The sequence below is a fragment of the Lolium rigidum genome, chromosome 3 (genome assembly GCF_022539505.1).
Source record: "Lolium rigidum isolate FL_2022 chromosome 3, APGP_CSIRO_Lrig_0.1, whole genome shotgun sequence".
NCBI classification, from domain to species: Eukaryota; Viridiplantae; Streptophyta; class Magnoliopsida; order Poales; family Poaceae; genus Lolium; species Lolium rigidum.
Window position 1 is genome coordinate 249,910,655 of NC_061510.1, and position 21,432 is coordinate 249,932,086.

General features: G+C 43.9%; 1 protein-coding gene across 1 annotated transcript; it reads left to right on the forward strand.

Moving 5' to 3' along the window:
- The first annotated feature begins 19,237 nt into the window (after window positions 1-19,237).
- Window positions 19,238-20,336, forward strand: LOC124699299 (protein LURP-one-related 8-like). The gene has a single exon (XM_047231620.1). It carries the CDS (start codon window positions 19,336-19,338, stop codon window positions 20,044-20,046), a length of 711 nt encoding a protein of 236 aa, XP_047087576.1. The 5' UTR covers window positions 19,238-19,335; the 3' UTR covers window positions 20,047-20,336.
- The last annotated feature ends 1,096 nt before the right edge of the window (window positions 20,337-21,432 follow it).

Below are 21,432 nucleotides of genomic sequence, written 5' to 3' on the forward strand. Positions count from 1 at the left end.
AGCACTCAAGCAATTTACTTTGGAATGGCGGATAAATACCATGTAGTAGGTAGGTATGGTGGACACAAATGGCATAGTGGTTGGCTCAAGGATTTTGGATGCATGAGAAGTATTCCCTCTCGATACAAGGTTTAGGCTAGCAAGGTTATTTGAAACAAACACAAGGATGAACGGTACAGCAAAATTCACATAAAAGACATATGGTAAACATTATAAGACTCCATACCGTCTTCCTTGTTGTTCAAAACTCAATACTAGATGTTATCTAGACTCTAGAGAAACCAAATATGCAAACCAAATTAGCAAGCTCTAAGTATTTCTTCATTAATGGGTGCAAAGTATATGATGCAAGAGCTTAAACATGAGCACAACAATTGCCAAGTATCAAATTATCCAAGACATTTTAGAGTTACTACATGTAGCATTTTCCAATTCCAACCATATAACAATTTAACGAAGATGAAACTTCGCCTTGAATACTATGAGTAGAGCCTAAGGACATATTTGTCCATATGCAACAGCGGAGCGTGTCTCTCTCCCATAAAGTGAATGCTAGGATCCATTTTATTCAAACAAAACAAAAAACAAAAACAAACCGACGCTCCAAGCAAAGTGCATAAGATGTGGCCGAATAAAAATATAGTTTCGGGGAGGAACCCGATAATGTTGTCGATGAAGAAGGGGATGCCTTGGGCATCCCCAAGCTTAGACGCTTGAGTCTTCTTAATATATGCAGGGGTGAACCACCGGGGCATTCCCAAGCTTAGAGCTTTCACTCTCCTTGATCATATTGCATCATACTCCTCTCTTGACCCTTGAAAACTTCCTCCACACCAAACTCGAAACAACTCATTAGAGGGTTAGTGCATAATAAAAATTCACATGTTCAGAGGTGACACAATCATTCTTAACACTTCTGGACATTGCATAAAGCTACTGGACATTAGTGGATCAAAGAAATTCATCCAACATAGCAAAAGAGGCAATGCGAAATAAAAGACAGAATCTGTCAAAACAGAACAGTCCGTAAAGATGGATTTTATTAGGCCACCAGACTTGCTCAAACGAAAATGCTCAAATTGAATGAAAGTTGCGTACATATCTGAGGATCATGCTCGTAAATTGGCTTAATTTTCTGAGCTACCTACAGGGAGATAGACCCAGATTCGTGACAGCAAAGAAATCTGGAACTGAGCAGTAATCCAAATCTAGTACTTACTTTTCTATCAAAGACTTTACTTGGCACAACAAAACTCAAAACTAAGATAAGGAGATGTTGCTACAGTAGTAAACAACTTCCATGACTCAAATATAAAACAAAAATACTGTAGTAAAATAACACATGGGTTATCTCCCAAGAAGTTCTTTCTTTATAGCCATTAAGATGGGCTCAGCAGTTTTAATGATGCACTCGCAAGAAATAGTATTTGAAGCAAAAGAGAGCATCAAGAGGCAAATTCAAAACACATTTAAGTCTAAAATGCTTCCTATGCATAGGAATCTTGTAAATAAACAAGTTCATGAAGAGCAAAGTAACAAGCATAGGAAGATAAAACAAGTGTAGCTTCAAAAATTTCAGCACATAGAGAGGTGTTTTAGTAACATGAAAATTTCTACAACCATATTTTCCTCTCTCATAATAATTTTCAGTAGCATCATGAGCAAACTCAACAATGTAACTATCACATAAAGCATTCTTATCATGAGTCTCATGCATAAAATTATTACTCTCCACGTAAGCATAATCAATTTTATTAGTTGTAGTGGGAGCAAATTCAACAAAGTGGCTATCATCATATATAGGAGGCATATTGTAATCATAAAAGAAAATTTTCTCCTCAATGCTTGGGGGATTAAAAAGATCATGCTCATCAGAGCCAGCTTCCCCAAGCTTAGAATTTTCCATAGCATTAGCAACAATGGTGTTCAAAGCATCCATAGTAATAACATTCCCATTAGCATGCATATAAAGTTCCATGGGTTTTTTAATTCTCTCTTCAAACACATCATGTCCTAATTCAAGATAAAGTTCATAAAGATCTCTCATATTTTTGTTGTTTTCCATTATGTTTAACTAGTGAAATAAAAACATGCATGATATTAAGTAAAGTAAAACAAGTACCTAATTTTTTTTTTGTTTTTGATATAGCAAACAAGATAGCAAATAAGGTAAAGCTAGCAACTAATTTTTTTTGTGTTTTGATATAAGTGCAGCAAACAAAGTAGTAAATAAAATAAAGCAAGACAAAAACAAAGTAAAGAGATTGAGAAGTGGAGACTCCCCTTGCAGCGTGTCTTGATCTCCCGGCAACGGCGCCGTAAAAGAGCTTGATGGCGTGTATTTCACACGTTCGTTGGGCAACCCCAAGAGGAAGGTATGATGCGCACAGCAGCAAGTTTTCCCTCGAAAGAAACCAAGGTTTATCGAACCAGGAGGAGCCAAGAAGCACGTTGAAGGTTGATGGCGGCGGGATGTAGTGCGGCGCAACACCGGAGATTCCGGCGCCAACGTGGAACCCGCACAACACAACCAAAGTACTTTGCCCCAACGAAACAGTGAGGTTGTCAATCTCACCGGCTTGTCTGTAACAAAGGATTAACCGTATTGTGTGGAAGATGATTGTTTGCAGAGAAAATAGTAAAAACAAGTATTGCAGCAGATTTGTATTTCAAGTATTAAAGAATGGACCGGGGTCCACAGTTCACTAGAGGTGTCTCTCCCATAAGATAAAAGCATGTTGGGTGAACAAATTACAGATCGGGCAATTGACAAATAGAGAGGGCATAACAATGCACATACATGACATGATAAGTATAGTGAGATTTAATTGGGCATTACGACAAAGTACATAGACCGCCATCCAACCGCATCTATGCCTAAAAAGTCCACCTTCAGAGTTATCATCCGAACCCCTCCAAGTATTAAGTTGCAAAGCAACAGACAATTGCATTAAGTATGGTGCGTAATGTAATCAACAACTACATCCTCGGACATAGCGCCAATGTTTTATCCCTAGTGGCAACAAGCACAACACAACCTTAGAACTTTCCGTCACTCGTCCTGGTGTCAATGCAGGCATGAACCCACTATCGAGCATAAGTACTCCCTCTTGGAGTTAAAAGTAAAAACTTGGCCAGAGCCTCTACTAGAAACGGAGAGCATGCAAGATCATAAACAACACATGTGTAATAACTTGATAATTAACATGACATGGTATTCTCTATCCATCGGATCCCGACAAACACAACATATAGAATTACAGATAGATGATCTTGATCATGTTAGGCAGCTCACAAGATCCAACAATGAAGCACAATGAGGAGAAGACAACCATCTAGCTACTGCTATGGACCCATAGTCCAGGGGTGAACTACTCACTCATCACTCCGGAGGCGACCATGGCGGTGTAGAGTCCTCCGGGAGATGAATCCCCTCTCCGGCAGGGTGCCGGAGGAGATCTCCGTAATCCCCCGAGATGGGATCGGCGGCGGCGGCGTCTCGGCAAGGTTTTCCGTATCGTGGTTTTTCGCATCAGGGGTTTCACGACGGAGGCTTTAAGTAGGCGGAAGGGCAGAGTCGGGGGCCAGACGAGGGGCCCACACCACAGGTCGGCGCGGCCAAGACCTGGGCCGCGCCGCCATGTGGTTTGGCCACCTCGTGGCCCCACTTCGTGTGTTCTACGGTCTTCTGGAAGCTCCGTGGAAAAATAGGCCCCTGGGTCTTCGTTTCGTCCAATTCCGAGAATATTTCGTTACTAGGATTTCGAAACCAAAAACAGCAGAAAACAGGAACCGGCACTTCGGCATCTTGTTAATAGGTTAGTTCCAGAAAATGCACGAATATGACATAAAGTGTGCATAAAACATGTAGGTATCATCAATAATATGGCATAGAACATAAGAAATTATCGATACGTCGGAGACGTATCAATATCCAAGTCTCTTGGTCGGCCACCGCTTCAAGTACTATGGTGGCATCCTTCTTGTAGCCTTTGAATTGTCCATGCCATGCCGCTGGACAATTCTTCCAACTCCAATGCATACAATCAATGGAACCAAGCATACCGGGAAATCCCCGGTTGGCGTTGATCTCCAAAAGCCTTGCCGTGTCTTGAGCATTGGGGGCTCTCAAGTATGTGGAGCCAAAGACATTGACAATTGCAACGACAAAGCGCTTCACACACAAGATAGAAGTGCTCTCTCCCATGGCCAAATGATCATCAATAAGATCCGCCGGTATACCATATGCCAACATACGCAAGGCGGCGGTCACCTTTTGATATGTGCTATGGCCAAGTTCTCCGGCGGCATTCCTCCTTTGCTCGAAGAAGCGATCATATTTGGTGACCTCCGCTGCAATGTGCTTGAACAAGTTGAGACTCATCCGGAAACGCCGCCGAAAATAGCTTTCGGGGAAAATCGGATTCTCATTGAAATACGACCGCATCAACTTCTCATGCCCTTCAATCCTTTCTCTCCACAACTTCTGTCTACCGAACACCGATCCACCAAATTTTGGCCTCTTAACGGCGCGGTATGCTAATAGTATCGATATGTTCTCCTCTTCTTCTTGGTCGAACTCGTCATCCGATGAATCATATGAGGAACTCTACAAACATATGTATGAAATTACTTCACTATGAACTATTATAGCTAATTGGCGGGTAATAGAGGCCGGCCGGCGGAGGTTCATACCATGCGAGCAAATGGGCGAGCACCATGGGCACGCCATGTTGCAAGCAAGCTCGAGGACGACGAGGACGACATGTCGATGCTTGTGCGGAGGGGAACGCGACGACGGCGTGAAGGGGGGCGCGGAGAAGGACCGCCGGCTACAACTCGTCGCTGGCGGCGGCGCGAGCGACACAGTGCGACGGAACGTCCGCCGCTGCCAGGAGGAGGTGCAGGCGACGCGGATCTACGACGCGGCGGCGCGCAGAAGCGGGGGCGGCGGCGGAGTCGACCGGCGGCGGCTGGATTTCGCGCCGGCGGTAGGTGGGGAAATGAAGGCGCGGACGCGGGGGAGGAATTTTCCAGCCGTTGGCTTTTTCGCGCTTGGACGAGCGATGCCGCGCGCTGTAGCCGACGCGCCAGATATGCCGCTCCGGATTGTGCAAAAAGCCGCGCGCCCTAAAATTTTTACAGCGCCGCGCCGTTTACCGCACCTGCTGGAGCGCCAGATTCTGTCCCGCGCGCGCTATATCGGACGTTTTTATGCCGCGCGGCCTATATAGCGCGTCTGTTGGAGATGCTCTTAGCGCGCCGCGATATAGCGCGCCTGTTGGAGATGCTCTTACCACGACATGTTTTTTCTACGTTTAGCTGACTTGAATGGCTTGATTTCCCCTAAAAAAAACTGACTTGATGGCTTGATGCATAGAACTAGTTTGGCTCATAGTTGAAATTAAATCCCATACGCGTACCTAACTAAAATCCTCAACTAAATATCGGCCCAATTGTGTGATGGTTATGATATAATATCTCCATTTCAATAAATAAAGGCTTATTTTTTTAAATGTCAAGCTAAGTAAAGTTTAAACAAAATTTTAGAGAAAACAATGAATAATTATAAACGTACATAGATATGAAATTAATATTTATTTCAAGATGTATCTAACATATATTATTGATTTTGCATTGTACATGCTATTGATTTTTTGTAAAACTTGGTCAAACATTACACAGTTTGACTTTAAAAAAAATATAAGTCTTATACATTTGAAAGGAATTAGTAATAACATCATGTATATGATACTACTGTATGATAATATACCTATATTATATGGCATCGTGTACTAGTGCTGTAATCACATTATATTTATTAATTTATAAAATTTTAATGAAAAGCAATATCTATTTGACATTATTTTTTCTTATTGTACGTGCTATGATATCACTATGATCTTATTTTCAAATGCAAAACAAGAACTGAAAAAAGATCTGTTCTTCCCACACTATGTTCGATCGAGAATAAGCTACTGTGGCTATGTCGATGCACTCACATACATCCAACGATCCACAGTTTACGGATCGTTCCCCAATATTAATGGACCAAGTTCCCAAGGGTATATACTAAGCTGCGTATATATATTTGTCCAAGTTATTGAACTTGTCGCTCTTTGTAATTCCCCCGCCGGTCTACAGGAGCAGTGCACATGTACGATTAAGATAATCATGATCAAACCGGCCATGCCGGCAGGATGGACTAATACTGCTCCTACCAAGTCTAGCACGCAGTTATGCGTGTGTGTGCGCTGATGACAGCGAAGAAGGGTACATAGCCTAGGTGCATGCATGCGCTGTCCCAAGACAAGACCGTCCACCCAACAATGGCGGAAAGTTGATGTAATCCAATGGAGATTACAGAACGAGATAAGTAAGGAAGAAATCGACCTCTTATGGACGGTCAATGCAATGAATAACATCACGTACACGGGCACGTGTAATCTCACATAAGCGTATTGATACGAAAAACGGCTTGGTAAAGCCTAAACAGTTGGATTGCATAGCGATTCGTGATGTCTCTCAGTTGTAATTTGCAGCCATCATATGACCAGGAATTATATTACACCCAAAATCAATGGTCTCGGTATTATGTGCTAGAGACCTTGTGAAAATCTAGGTGTAATTCTATAGCCTCACAAAAGCATGCATGGGTAACTGTCCTAGAATGCATATTTTTCTCGATAAAGGGCGATTTATTTCTCAAGTTTAAGCAATACACCTGACCTCTGCATATCGAGGATGCACACAGCCGTTTTTATTCTCAAAACACACCGACAAAGAAAATTACATGAGTACTTAATCTGACAAGACCAATTCACAAGACTGTAGGAGGCAAGATCCTTCGACTATGCAACCACCCATGTTGGGTAATACAATCCTTCGCCGTTTCCACCAATCGTGAAGACACCTCCGTAAAGAGGTTGCGGTCCTCCAAGCGTTGAAGCGACGACGATAAACGGAGCAACGCCGTACATCGGTAGATGACCTGCATAAGAGAAGAATTTTTATTATCAAAAAACTTGTCATTTCTACATAGCCAAAGCGACCATATAACGGTAATCGCTCTCACTCTGATAAGAACTCTAAACCTAGCTTCCACTCTGTTTAGCCACTTGCCAAAAATATTTGCAATGCTTTTCGAAGGGTATAAGGTAGAACCTATCTGAATGATTGACCATATAGATCTCGTGAACTGGCATTGGAAAACCAAGTGTTCTATTATCTCCTCTTCGTGATAGAAAACACACTTCGTACAATCATGCCAATTCCGCTTTGCAAGGTTATCTTTAGTATCCCCAACAAAGGTACCAAGCAAAAACCTTAGATTTCAGTGGTATCTTCATCTTCCAGATGGATTTATAATGTATTGTCGGTTGACTGGGTTCAATTAAGGCTGTGTACATGGACCAACAGATAATACCCCAGTTTTTGTGAGATTCCAACGGAACTCGTCTGATCCTTGTAGCAGCTGAACAAAGGCTAATGTTTGTATTAGCTCATTCCAAGAAGCCAAACGAGTTCCAACAAGATCACGCCTGAACATCATAGACAGGGGTGATGTTTCCATCACCTTCTGTAAAGTATCATGTTTATGTCCAGAAACTCAATTCGGCTCCCGGATGCGTATGATCCCTCTACCATAAAAACATATTTCCAAGTGTTAAAAAAATTTGACAAAAAAATTTACAGGTACATCTCCATAATATATGTGTATTCGTCAAGTTTTCACGAAAAAATGATATTTTTTGTACTCTAAGCGAAAAAGAGAAAATTTATCTTATGGCAAGTCTTTGTTTCAGCACCGAATTTTATCTTTTTTACACACGCCACATGACATGTCGATTTTTCATGAAACGACTTTGTGAGCGCGTAGCACATGAAGATGTACGTGCAAAATTTTTGTTTCAATTTTTTTGACATTTTAAAATGTGTCTAACATGTATTTCAAAATAAAGGGAGCATATGCTCCCATGTGCCAAAACATCACTCCCGTTTATGTCGCACAATATTGTACAAGACCGGATATTGTTCACGAAGGATGGTTGTTCCCAACCATATATCCTCCCAGAACCTTATCTGAGACCCATCTCTAATGGAGAAGAAGTCATGTGGGAAGAAGTATTTCTTATTTCCATAATGCCAGCCCAAAAATGTGAATCTCCTGGTTTTCATATAACCTGAGAAATTGCTTTTGAGCCAATATACTTCCTCCGCAGTAAACTCTGCCATACACCATCCTCAGTTAATAACCGAGCTAGCCATTACCTAGCAAAGCTCTATTCTTAACCTCAAGATCATGAACACTAAGTCCATCTTGATCTTTTGAACGGCAAACGATACTCCATTTCATCAACCGGTATTTATTTTTTCTTTTCACTATCTTCTTGTTGAAAGAATCTTGATCGGAAGTAATCCAATCTATGCAAGATTCCTAGCTATGCATATATTAGCAGCCTGGTAAATACAAATTATGCAAAGATGAATTACTCAAGATCGAATCGAACTCCAGGAGGGAGGAGCCGCATTAATTAATTGGTCAAAGGTGTATATTGTCCACATTAACCTACATAGGCAAACATGAAGCCAGATCGAGTGATTGGAGTTTTAGAGGATTGGAGTTTTTACGATTTTTCTTACATTGGTTGATTGATTTGTAGGATTGAATTCTACATATAAATTTTGCATCCACTCAAACTTTTCATAGGAATTGTTTTGCATCCATTAAACCTCGCGACAATAATAATCTTCTTTTCAATCAAACGAATCAAAATCATGTAGAATTTGAACGATCATGATAATGAAGCGGTGTTTTGTTTTCACCTTTTATAGTCCTGCAAATCGTAGACGTCTGAGATTAATGAAGGGCTACTAGAAAGTTTCTTTGATTAGAAGTAGTACTCCCTCCGTATCATGAAGGTTGTTTGAGATTTTATCAAAATTTATGTGCATCTAGATGTTATGTAGTGTCTAGATATATCTAAATGTTAACAAATCTCAAACAACCTTATGTAACTGAGATGAGGAGAATTTGTTCCCGTATATATAACATCTGAAACCGCGTGTCATTTACCATAAAGAAACTCACAGCAAAGCTTTCTCAATAGCGGGAGCTTATTCGAGGGTACATATTCTCCGCAACCAATACAACTTGAGAGAAACAACGAGTCATATGTAGAAAGTCAGTGCCAAAACGTGGTGAATTTGCAGACATATAAATTGGAATATAAAGAATTTTTTCGTATATGCCGAGATATATACCGCTTCTTCTTGCACAGAATCAAGACATCAGGAAGAATATTAACTGGAGCATATATACTGAGTCCATACACAAACCGTCCCTAAGTACAGGTATGATGTCATTACTCACCAGCTAGGCTTAGAATACCTCCTTGAATAATGTTATCTGAATCAAGTTAACTTGTTAGCATATGCCGGTCATGATTGATAGAGCATCTGTTCCGTTTCGTTAACTCTCCAAAATGCGCGTCCCAGCCCAATAATTAAAGATCACTATTATTATTTTTCCAAGTAGATTTTTTTTTTTGACAATCAATACCACATATATTCATAGTAATAAATAGTACATGGCAGAGATACGTGAACTGACTCCAACGACTACAAAATAAAGTCTAAAAGATAGTAACAAATCTTCGAGGTCTTCAATTTCTTTCTTCTTCCAGAACACAATCTTATACTCTTCTGAAGGCAGCCAAAAATAGATAACGAACCATAGACCTGTAGATACCGACGAAAGTTCTCCCATAATTTTTTGAGCCGCAATGCCAAGGTTGCGTGCACGCACGCAACCATTAAATCAATCATACAACATCGGCAAGAGTACCAACACCAGTATATCAGGGAATAATAACCAACTAGCTTTGTCGTCGTCGATGGAGAGCCGAGAGTACGAATGACCATTATCGAGGATGTAGCAGCCGGGACAAAAACTGCGAGGATAATCCTCCTCGCGGCAACAACGACAAAAGATCCAAAATCGATCTGGCGAAGCAAGATCCGAAGACCCATACCTAAAAAATTGTGATTGTTCAACACCACCATTGACGCCGGGAAGAAGATCTCGTCGCCGAACGAAAGGCCAAAGACAACTTATTGCAGACGATGCCATATCCATTGAGGAGTAACCAACAAGAAGGCGGCTACCAAAATCCTAACATAATCTAATGAAAACAATACTTTTATTCGAAACTCCACGCATAGATCGGGTTCCCCACTCCTCGTGATGCCGGCGAAGCCGACCGAAGGAGGGGGAACCAATCTATGGAGGAGGATGAAGTGGAGGCGGCTAGGGTTAGGGCGGCGGCTGAGAGGAGAGACCACCGTCAATTGTCAGAGTGGACTGCAACCTGATAACAAACATTTTTCCAAGTAGATATTGGATCGACAAAAAGGTATACTTGGCCGACTGAGAATAAATATTGCTTCACGCGTAGGATCAGCATTTCTTTTTCTTCTGGACGGAGGTGCGCTGCGTGACTATGTATGCGTGTCTTTTCGGAAAAAAAAAAATGTATGTGTGTCTTTTTCTGCAGTTGACAAAACCAATTCTGGAGCTAGCAACAATCAATACTGTCTATTTTAGAGAGAATGACACCATTATCAGTTAATGTTGAGATAGAGCTAGCAACGGAGGGCGACGTTTTGGCTCCAGGGGTACAAATAGCCGAGAATTTAAATACTTTTGGGAAATATATCTAAAAGTTTTCAAAAACATTTTCACGGATACATGCATATATGTTCTACAGATCTACAATGTTCTTTTTGCGAAGAGGCTAAGACCATATATTGAAACCAACAGATCCTTACATGACCAACATTATTAAATGAAAAGAAACTTACGCATAGTTTTTTTTTGCGGGTAACGTACGCATAGTTAACTAGTGGAAAATGGACGTCATCTTCCTCGTGAACAAGTCGATCGCGCACTACTCCCTCATGTCTCTTTTAGTTGAGTCAGATTTAGTACATCGTTGACGGTCTTGACGCATCAACCGAGAGGAGCTAGAAGCCGCAGGCGATGGCCATACCAGAAACTGATCGCTGTCCCGGATATGAACGATAAAAAAGGGTTAGATGGCCACCAGGGAGACCTAGCCTCACTAACTCCGCGACGAAGCCGAAGTTGGCCAAGTTTTACCAGTGGTCGATGAAGAAACCAACAAACCAAGACATGCAAACTATTTGCAAAATATGATGACAAAACAAGATCGCCATGGTTGGCCAAATTATTCCCCTCCCTTCCTCAACTCACCGAAAAAATTGCCTCAAACAAGGTGGACGAGGAGTCGGAGAAACCTTATTCTTGTTTTCGCACATCGCCGCCATCACTACTCTAGCACCGCTGCTGGTTGACCAAACCCTAGGACCTAACTACAACGCCAAACACAGGTCCAAAGTCACCACCCCTGATGCCGTTGGAGCGCCAAGCATAGGATGCAGGAATCGTCTAATTACCTTCCAAGACAGACAAATGTGACATATAGGCAGGGTTGTGGCGGATCTGCTAGGTGGGGATTTCTCGATCTACAAGCTTTGTTAAAGGAATAGATGAAATTATAGATTGCACAAAAAGGATAAATTTATGATAAGAAGGGCAAAAGGAAACTCTATTTTGCTTCATATTTTATCTTTTTAAATCATTCTTGAAAAGATATGATGATGAAAAATTATATAATACCACATAGCAATACAGGTATGTAAGTTTTTCCTTGTGATTTAAGATTTTAAAATGAATATGGAAAAATAAATTAAAAATGTGCTCCCTGGAACTCGGGATCGAACTATTCCACTTTTGGACTAGCAACGTAGCAGAAGGTTTTTCTATTGCAGATTGCGAGCTGCTATATATATCCGAATATTTCTTTACTGCTGGATAAGCTAACGCACATCCATATCCAAGATTATAATAATGTGGAATCTTGAGGCAATCATGGAACCGGAAAAAACGACGGAATCATCGTAGGAGAAGGACCTTTTCCCCTCTCCACCTAGCCATTTCTGTGCGTTTTGCTTCCCATGCTTGTCTTCTGTTCACAGACGTCAGCCAAATGAAGCTACTCTCAGGCTGAATTTATCCGGTAATCAAAATTATTGTTGAACACGGAGAGGTCGATCTTCGGTTAGTAGCCTAGGCTCTAGCTTCTGATCTTCATGCACTGCACTTTGCAACTTCTCGTTATCACCAGCTACAGTAGCGTAGACCGGAATTATGTTATAATATAAACAGGATTAAGCAATGAATTATATACTGCTACCAAACAGTATCCCCATATATTTAGATATCCGTTCGTACGATTCAGATAAGGTCTGTGGTGCATCATGGGTCGGTCGATATAGCTAAATGCAGATGAGGCCTTTGGTGCATGATGGGTGTTTTAAGTAGAAGGCAGAATGAATTGATCCATGGCGCGTAGCCTTGCTAGCTTTAGGTCCTCTTTGATTCGTTGGAAAATACACCCGGGCTCGTTAGGTGCACCTTTTTTTTCGATAAAGAAATAAACTAATATTGCAAGGATACTAATCACATTCAGAATAATGCAATACTCTAATAGTGGTAAGGATGCACACAACTAAAAAAAATAGAAAAGGCTAAGAAATAAAGCCCCAAGCCCTAACAACAACAATACAACCACCACCAAATAATACCTGAACTCTAGTATCTCCAAAAGCGACGCCTCCCAAAAATGGAACAGCGCACAAGTGTCATCATCACCCGATCAAAGATTTTAGGTTTTCACCTTGGAGATAGTCCTCGCTCTGAAAAACAATGCCTTCAACAAGACCATTGTCGGGCACAGCCAATTCAGACTATACCTTGGATTTTCATCATAAAAGATAAGACTCTGAACTTCACTTGTGTTGTTGCCCCCACTTGCATACTATTGCTGCAAAACCCGGAACACCAAGCAAGTCCATCAACAGCGTAGAGACTCGAACCTCCATTGGTAGTCCTCAAATTTGGCGTCCATGATATTCTCCGTCTCTAACCTCACCATGAACCAAAATATGTCACTTGATGGCAACAAAGAACCAAGCGGTCAGAATATAAGCATGGAAGCGCACAACCGAATATCACAAGATCCAGCAAAATTCACGCATAAGACGCACTAGGGAGTTTGCCGGCGGAGCCTTCTGGAACTCAACATTCCGGCCAGAACAAGAAATACTGGCCTCAGGCAGGTCTTCATATTCACACAAGAGAAACCCTAGGACAACCACCTTTTTTCAAAAACTGCGCCAGTAGCCCCCACGTCCACCAAACGGTAGCCGAGGAGACGACAAACTGTCGGGTTGCCGGCTAAACCACGTGCGGCCGCCAGGCGCTAACCAGAGCTGCATAGGCAGGGCCCACGATTGAGGGACCAAGGTCACATCCCAAAAGCTCTAGACTCGAACGCACACCCCATCGCAGGACAGCCACAGCCCACTGGGCCCAGTTCGAGCCTAGATCTAGCCCGCGCAGTGCATGCCGCCGCCGGCCACGATTTCACCCGCCAGCCTCGCACGTACAACGCCCCTCCACCTCGACTCCTCAACTGCTGCACCACTTGACCCGCCCAACGCCATCCCCCACCGCCTGGAGGTACAGCAGGACGCGCCCTAATCCCCTGATATCCGCCTTCGGCGGGATAGGCGGCGCCGCCGCTGCCAACGCCGACAGGCAGGGACGATGTTGGGGCCATGATGCGATGGTTGGGGTGGCCTCCGAGATCGCCCAGGCGGGAGCGACCCGGGAGGCAGAGAGACAAGACATTAATCTCCAACGGAAAGACTAAACTGTTTCTAAATCTTTTTTGGCATTTCGAACCTCAACAAGAAGAATATTACAGGTGAATGGTGATCAAAGTCTAGCATCAAAAAGAGAGCGAATACCAATCAAGTAGCCCAGCAGAGAACAACTGCGGCACGTTTCAAACTTTAGGGTTTGCTCATCATCTCTGCGCACGGGGTACGGCTAGGAGATGCTTTCCTTGCGACATGTGTGTATATGGATGTCTCTCCAACTCTCAATTGTAATCGAAGACGAAGAAGAAATGTGTCTCCAACTCTCAATTTTATTTTTCGGGGGCTCTCGGCCGGCCAATATCAGGCATGCTTCGCCACTTCCGTCGGTGGACGCGTCGCAAAACACTCAAGAGACAGCGCCTGATGCCCTTGACCACACACGAGCAAGCTTACACGTGCGATTCCGATCATTCATATCATGCCGCCAAACACACAAGGGCACTGCCACGCACCTTTTGCACTATTTTCTTCTTTCTTTCGAAGTGTCTTATCCCTCTACACGTTTGCAATAGCGTGCTAGGTTTAACTCGAATTCTTATGCATTTGATGCGATGACCTAATTGATCTTTTTTCGTCAAGATGGATTTATACAAAGCCATTTGAATAAGAAAAAGAATAGTATAGAGATGTGGTGTTTTTCTTTGGCCTGCGCATGGAAAAGGAAACATGTGAATCCACATAATCAAATACACATTTAGATGCTCCAAAATAAATTAACAAGCAAAAGATATGTCTAGAGGCCGATTGCATGTTCGGACCCACTAATGCGCTACATGTTGACCGTCGAGAAGCCAAAACAAGTGAGAGGCACGCCACGTGTTAGCATCCCTTCTATGTCTCTCATTCTCTCTCTCCCTTGCACATATGTCATTCTTCCAGAAGTTCCAAAACTTTGAAATTTCATTTCAAAACTCAAAAGTTCGAAATTTTTAAACGTTTGATTGTTATGTTTGAAAGTTGATTTTTCAAAATTTTGAAAGCTAGTAATTATAAATTTTGATAAATTCCAAGTGTTAATTTTTCTAAAAAATGAATAAATCTTCAATATTTTTTGAAAGATTTGAACTCCCAAAATGTTCAAAAATTCTAGAAGGTAGAAACATTTGAAAGTTTGAAATTCTGAATTTTAATCTATGTGTTGTAAAAGTGTGTGCCACATTTGTTGAAAGTTACCAAAAAGGAAAGGTTGAACACAAGTTGACTTTTGCAAAACAAAACAAAAATGCACTGAAGGTCACCTCTTAGTAGTGTACCGCTAGTTACCATCGCCTTTTAACAAGATAGAAATCATAAGCAAGATAAAAAATAATTTTATTTTTATTGTAATCATTTATGTGATTAGATGGTCCTATCTAGTTTTTTCTATGGATTACAGTTAGGAAAACTCCTTAGAAATCATTAAAACTTTAAGGATCACCCGCGTCCTCTAACGCCACTACTCCTTCCCAACAACAGTAGCATGTCACCTCCCTTAATCCCTTCTAAGATGGGGACAATGGTCAAGGTGCTACATTACCCTTCATCGTATCCCAAGAACCCTGATTTGAGCTCCTTTTTTCACAGAAGATGTTGTTGCGGTCAGAAACCCACCGGCGAGTAGCGACGGGCAACACAGTAGAGCCGGGAGGCTCCCAGGATTGCGGCTGACCCTGGTCCCTCGGGCGACGGCCCGCAATGCCTTCTGGCACACGCGTCCTGGTGCTTACGAGGGCGTGCCACCTGACCTATACCTGGTCAGGAAGGTGATGGATTGCTTCGACTAATTTCCTGCATGGCAAACACGTAAACATTAAATACGAGCCCCGATCGGCTCTTAAGTTGTTTTGTGGATCGGCTCAAAGAGCCGATTGCCCCATGGTTCATGTTAGATTTATAAGGACATGGGGATCATGCTTTATCGATATCAAGCTAAGCTAATCTACGATAGTCTAGGGTTTTCACCGTATAATCGGAACATCCTATGCGTAATTGAGCCTAGTAGATACGTAAGATGATGGAAAACCAACCCTAAAGAGGCCTAAAAACCAACGTGAAGTTGATCCCCGGAACAATCCCTCTAGAGCTTCATAAACCCCACCTTACGCACTACCGGATCCTTCAACCCGTTTATAAGGCCTAACCATACGGATATCAAACCAATCCTTGAAGAACAAGGAGCAACTATAACGGATTAGATCTACTAAATAACGAACAAGCAAGATGCTGCCTTTACACCTAAAATAGGTGTAAGGGCAGCTAGATATCGAGGGGAAGCGTAGCTAAACAAGTGCATCGTGAAAGCGTTGTCATCAACCCCAAAACACCTAAGATAAGGGTGTTGCTCGCCATCAAAAAGGCTTCAGCACGAGCAACACCAACAACGAATAAACTGATATCGCCTAGATCGCAAGATGCGATCTAGGCAGCATGTTGCTTACCCGGGAGAAACCCTCGAAACAAGGGGTGGCGATGCGCCTAGATTGATTTGTTGTGAACGTGATCGTCCTCCTTTCTCAATAACCCTAGATACATATTTATAGTCCGTAGACTGTCTAACTTGGGAATAAACCCAATCGTGTACGAGCTAAACTCTATCTCTTAATTCTAACCGACATGTAACCTACTATAATTTACAGATACACGGGCAATCTAGCCCAATTCCTTGCGCAAGGCCGGTTCAGAGACACTTCAATACACATGTCTTCTAAGCCCATCTTCGGTCACGGCCCATCTCCAGAATTGGTTAAATTCCGGTGATAACAGATGTTCAACCCTATTTCTAGCCTAAGGTGACGACACGACTCCGTTGGATGGTATGTGAAGTTGTAACACGAATAAATTAGCAAATGTTAAGGCATTTGCAATGGTAGAGAAGACACGTCTTCTCTTACCAATCCACACAATCTAGATATGATAGTAAATATGAAGGTACAATGCATTATCTCTTATTAACATGTCTAGCAAGTAATGAGAGTTAATTAAATTTTAGTTGGAAATTGTGTTGAAGGGAAGACACATGGTACAATGGAGAAAATTACATTTTCTTATTTTCTAAGAGATCATCCCATAGCTAAAAAAATGCAACATTCTATTTCTTCATTCTCTCTTCATTATCTAAGCAAAAAACCTGATTTGGCGACCACAAGGGAGGACCGGCGTCACTCTATTGTACATGCCCTTACTTCTCTTATTAAGCTAGCTAGTACTACTACCTACCTATAGGGCTCTTTTGGTTTATTGGATAGGAAAATCATAGGAATTGAAAAGATATAAGATTGAGATGTCATGCTTACTTGAATTCTATGGGAAGATGATCTAACTTTGATTGTAGCAAATGAATTTTTCAACAAAAATGAGCTCATGTTTTTTATAGAATTTGCAGTACAAGATTTTTGTAGGATTAGTTTCTACAGGATATGTTTCTACGAATCAAGTAACTTATGTAGGAAATGTTTCATAGGATTCAAATCATACACACTTCCTATGAATCAATGGAGCCCATAATGTGGGGCCATCTACCAGCAACTGTGATCAATGCACGATAAAAAAAACGAATGATAAAATCAAAAAATATCCAAAGGCAAAATTAAAGAAATCGAGTCTCAAGGCTAATTCCATGTCTAAGCTCGATCCACCGAGACTTAGAAAATCTGATCTGGTGAGCAAGATCATTGGTCAAGTAAATTCAGTCGATGTATAGCTAAACCATTAGCCAAGGCCAAGAAAGAATATGGTTTATCCTTTTTTTTTTTTTTGCGAAACACAGTACAATCAAAGACGCTCATACATACGCGCACACACTCACCCCTATGAACGCACACACGCACACCCTACCCCTATGAGCACCTCCAAGAGACTGCGTTGAAGAACTGATCCGGCGGGTCTTGAGATTGACGAAGTCACCACAGGCGCCTCGCTGTCGACGGGAACGTCGCCTCCCACCGAAGAATATTCCGCCTTTATGAGACACCAAAGTGTCAAATCTGGGATTTGAACTCTGGTGGGCTGGGGGTGCCACTGCCCTCCTAACCATCCAACCACAGGTTGGTTCTCAGAATATGGTTTATCCTGGATCGTGTACCTAAGCTTAGGTAGACCCCACGCACCGAATGATCCAACTAAGAGCATCTCCACTCGTCCCCCCGACGAGGCCCCCGGCGAGCGTTTTTTCCATCCGGACGGCGTAATTCGGCCCAGTCGCGCCCCCGGTTCCTCGTTTTCGTCCGGATTTGGGCCTAAATCCATCCGGCGATCCCACGCCATCCCCGGCCCCCGGGGAGCGCTCGGGGACTCCGGACGAGTGAAAGCGGGCGTGGCCCCAACTTGTCGGCGACAATGGCCTCCGATCTACGGCAAAACCCTCGTCTTCCCGATCTACGGCAAAACCCTCGTCTTCCCGATCTACGGCAATACCCTCGTCGAACGAAAGCTTTGAACTCTCAAGTGGTGCAACATAGATAGATTATATATATATTTCGAATATAATTCGAATAAACATAAAAATTACATATAAAAACTTTAAAACTAAACTACTTCTTCTTCTTCTTAGAAGGCCCCGCCTCATCGTCGTCGCGGCGACGCTTCCGGCTCGTCACCTCCTCGTCGGAGGAAGTTGAGTCCTCCTCGTCGTCGTCCTCATCAGCCTCTTCGTCCTCCTCCTCCTCGCTCCTCCTCCTCGCTCCTGCTCCTCCTCCTCTTCCTCGGCCTCTTCCTCGGCCTCGCTCCTCGGCCTCGCTCCACGGCCTCTTCGTCCTCCTCCTCGTCGTCCCACTCGTCCTCGCCGGCCGGCGGGGGGAATCGTCGCTGCCGGACGATGCAGCTGGATCCCACCAATGGCGCCATCCAGGCGGCTTCCCTCGCTGTCGGTGTCCGATGGCCAAGAGATATCGCTCATGGTTGACGGAGGATGGTGACGAGAGAACAGATGAATGGCTCAGCCCGTCGAAAACCGTTTATGTAGGTCTCTCGACGAAAGAGAGCGCCGGTTGCTCTTCCGCGGAGTTCGTGCTCCATTACGGCGGTTCTCGCATCGAGGCCACTTCGACCGTTCCCGACGAGTCGTTTCGGCTCTCCAGTCCACTTCGCGACGGTTCAATGCGGCGAGGGAACTCCGACGATTGCCCTTCCCGGTGACTGCGCCGTCGCTATGCACGCGGTGGGTGCGCGTCCATGGGCTCGCGGCTGGAAAAATGGGCCTCCCCAGGCCAAAAACTACATCCATCCGGCGCTAAATTTCGCCGGATTTGGGCGTGGGGAGCCCAAACGAGTGGGATGCTCTAAAAAAGAACCTGTAGGAAACAATGCACGTCAGCAATCAGTTACGCTGGCCAATTGAAACCACCGCCCACACCTCTTCACGTCATTCCTCACCGCCTCGCCCGCAGCCGCTCACCTCCCCGTATAAATCCATCACGCCTCCTCCACCCTCTTCCTCCTCCTCCACCTCTCCACCTCCAAGCTCCTTCGAGCTCGAGCTCAAGCTCAGAGAGGGCCCTCGCCGGCCTGCAAGAGCTTGCTAGCCAGGGAGAACAGAGCACAGAGAAGGAGATGGCAAAGGTGCATCCCGACGAAGCCGCGCGGCCGGGAGTCACTGGGGTCGAGGAGGAGGAGCACCTAAAGCCGGCGGAGGCAACGGCGCTGACGGTGTGGCGCAAATCGCTGCTCTTCAACTGCGACGGCTTCACCGTCTACGACGCCAGCGGCGGGCTCGCCTTCCGCGTCGACTGCTACGGCACCTCCGGCAGCAGGCGCCGCCACGCGGAGGCCGTCGTCCTGATGGACGCCGCGGGGGTCCCGCTCATCACCGTGCGCCGCAGGAGGCTCAGCCTGGCGGAGCACTGGGTCGTCTACGACGGCGACGGCGGCGACGGCGACCACGCCCCGAGGCCGCTCCTCTCCGTGCGCCGCTGCCACGCCCGCCTGCTCCGCCACGCCCACTCGTCGTCGCCCAGCAAGCAGAAGGCGCTCGCGCACATCACGTCGCTCTCGCCGGCGCTGCCAGGGGCGTACGTCGTGGAGGGGTCGTACGCGCAGCGGAGCGTCGCGGTGCGGGACGCGCAAGGGGAGGCCGTGGCGGAGATGCGGCGGAAGGAGTCGCCGGTGGGCGACGAGGTGTTCCGGCTCGTCGTGTCGGATCCTCGCCGCCTTGGCGCGCCGCTGGCCATGGGGATCGTCATCGCCCTCGACGAGATGTTCGGCGGCAGGACCGGCGGTGCCTCCGCCGCTCGCTCGCTGCTGCCGAGGAGCTGGTCCATGTAGTTATTACAGTGATGGCATACAGGGCCCGCCTGTCATCCGTGGCGATGTGTGGCGCGCACAAGGAAAGAACATTCAAGGAGCTAGCACACGCGGCATGCACGGCGCCAGGAACTAGGACGAAAAGAAATTCATTTTTTGCTCCCTGGAGAAGAGAGGATGAACTATACATGGGAGGGTTATCATCAAGACTTCAAGAGGGTTATGGACTTATTGTTAAGGAAGATGCTTCAGGTTGCACTTGTACATGATGAATTGAATTCAGGGATATATTCATATATTGTACATCGCTATTGGCTTGGCTATCTTCTTCTTAATTGTAAGTTTCACCGCTTGGTTGAACTTTCTAACAAGTGTGCAATTCTCGCCATACCGAAATTCATTTGTAATTTCCAGGAATCAATTTAGATATAAGACAACTTATAATTAGCAAAAAAAAAAGTTAAAGTATCGTGTCTCAGAGAACTGAATCCAGTGGCGGAGCCAGGACAACAACGCAGTGTTGTCAGCTTAATGTTGTGTAGTCAAATACATGTACTTATATAAAATTTTAGTTATTTTTTCACACATTTAGCTTGTACTGTTAAAAACCTGTGTAGTCATTTGACTACACAGCTGAAGTGTGGCTCCGCCACTGACTGAATCTATCTCTTCCTCCCTCCCTTGCGGTCGGATTTGGACGAATCAAATTGTGCCTAGAAGGTTGTATCATTTTATTTTAAAAAAAAATCTGCATGTAAGTTGCGGGATGAAAGTATATATATATGAACAAAATTTTGGTTACAGAACAAGGCTATTTCCGGTGGCTGAGAATTAATGTTATTAAGCAAAAGATTACATATTTGCATTTTAGCCACAACCCATGTACTTGATTGTTTTCGGAGTCATTATAAAGTTCTAAATCAAAATTTGTGTTACGGAAATTGACTACAAGGATAAAGTGTTCCCAGATGTGAGTACAGATGTTTAAGTGAGCCAAACAAAGTTTGGTGGGGCAAATTAATTAAGCCTGATAAATTGTTCAAGGGGAGGCCACTGCTATTTTGATGCATTTTAGGAGTTAGCTAGTTCAATTACAAAATTTGGTTGACCATACATGATAGTAGTTCACCATGGTAACTTAATTAGTAAGTAACAATCTTAGATAGTGGAGTACTACATGCTCCTTGCCTATCGGTTTATAAGGGTTACAGGTATTTACGAAAAAGTTTAACCATAATTTTAGTTAACAAAATATAAATTTTAAACAGTCTAAACCAGCATGGGGGAAGCAGTGTATTTAAGCTACCAAAACAAGATGACCTTTACTACTCTAGACATTGGTCGCTGCAAGTTACATGCATTCGACAAATCTCACCGTTCGTGTGTGACGTCGATAACTAATAATCG

Excerpts from the sequence above, each read along its gene's own strand:
- LOC124699299 (XM_047231620.1), top strand. The coding sequence starts at position 19,336 with ATGGCAAAGGTGCATCCCGACGAAGCCGCGCGGCCGGGAGTCACTGGG.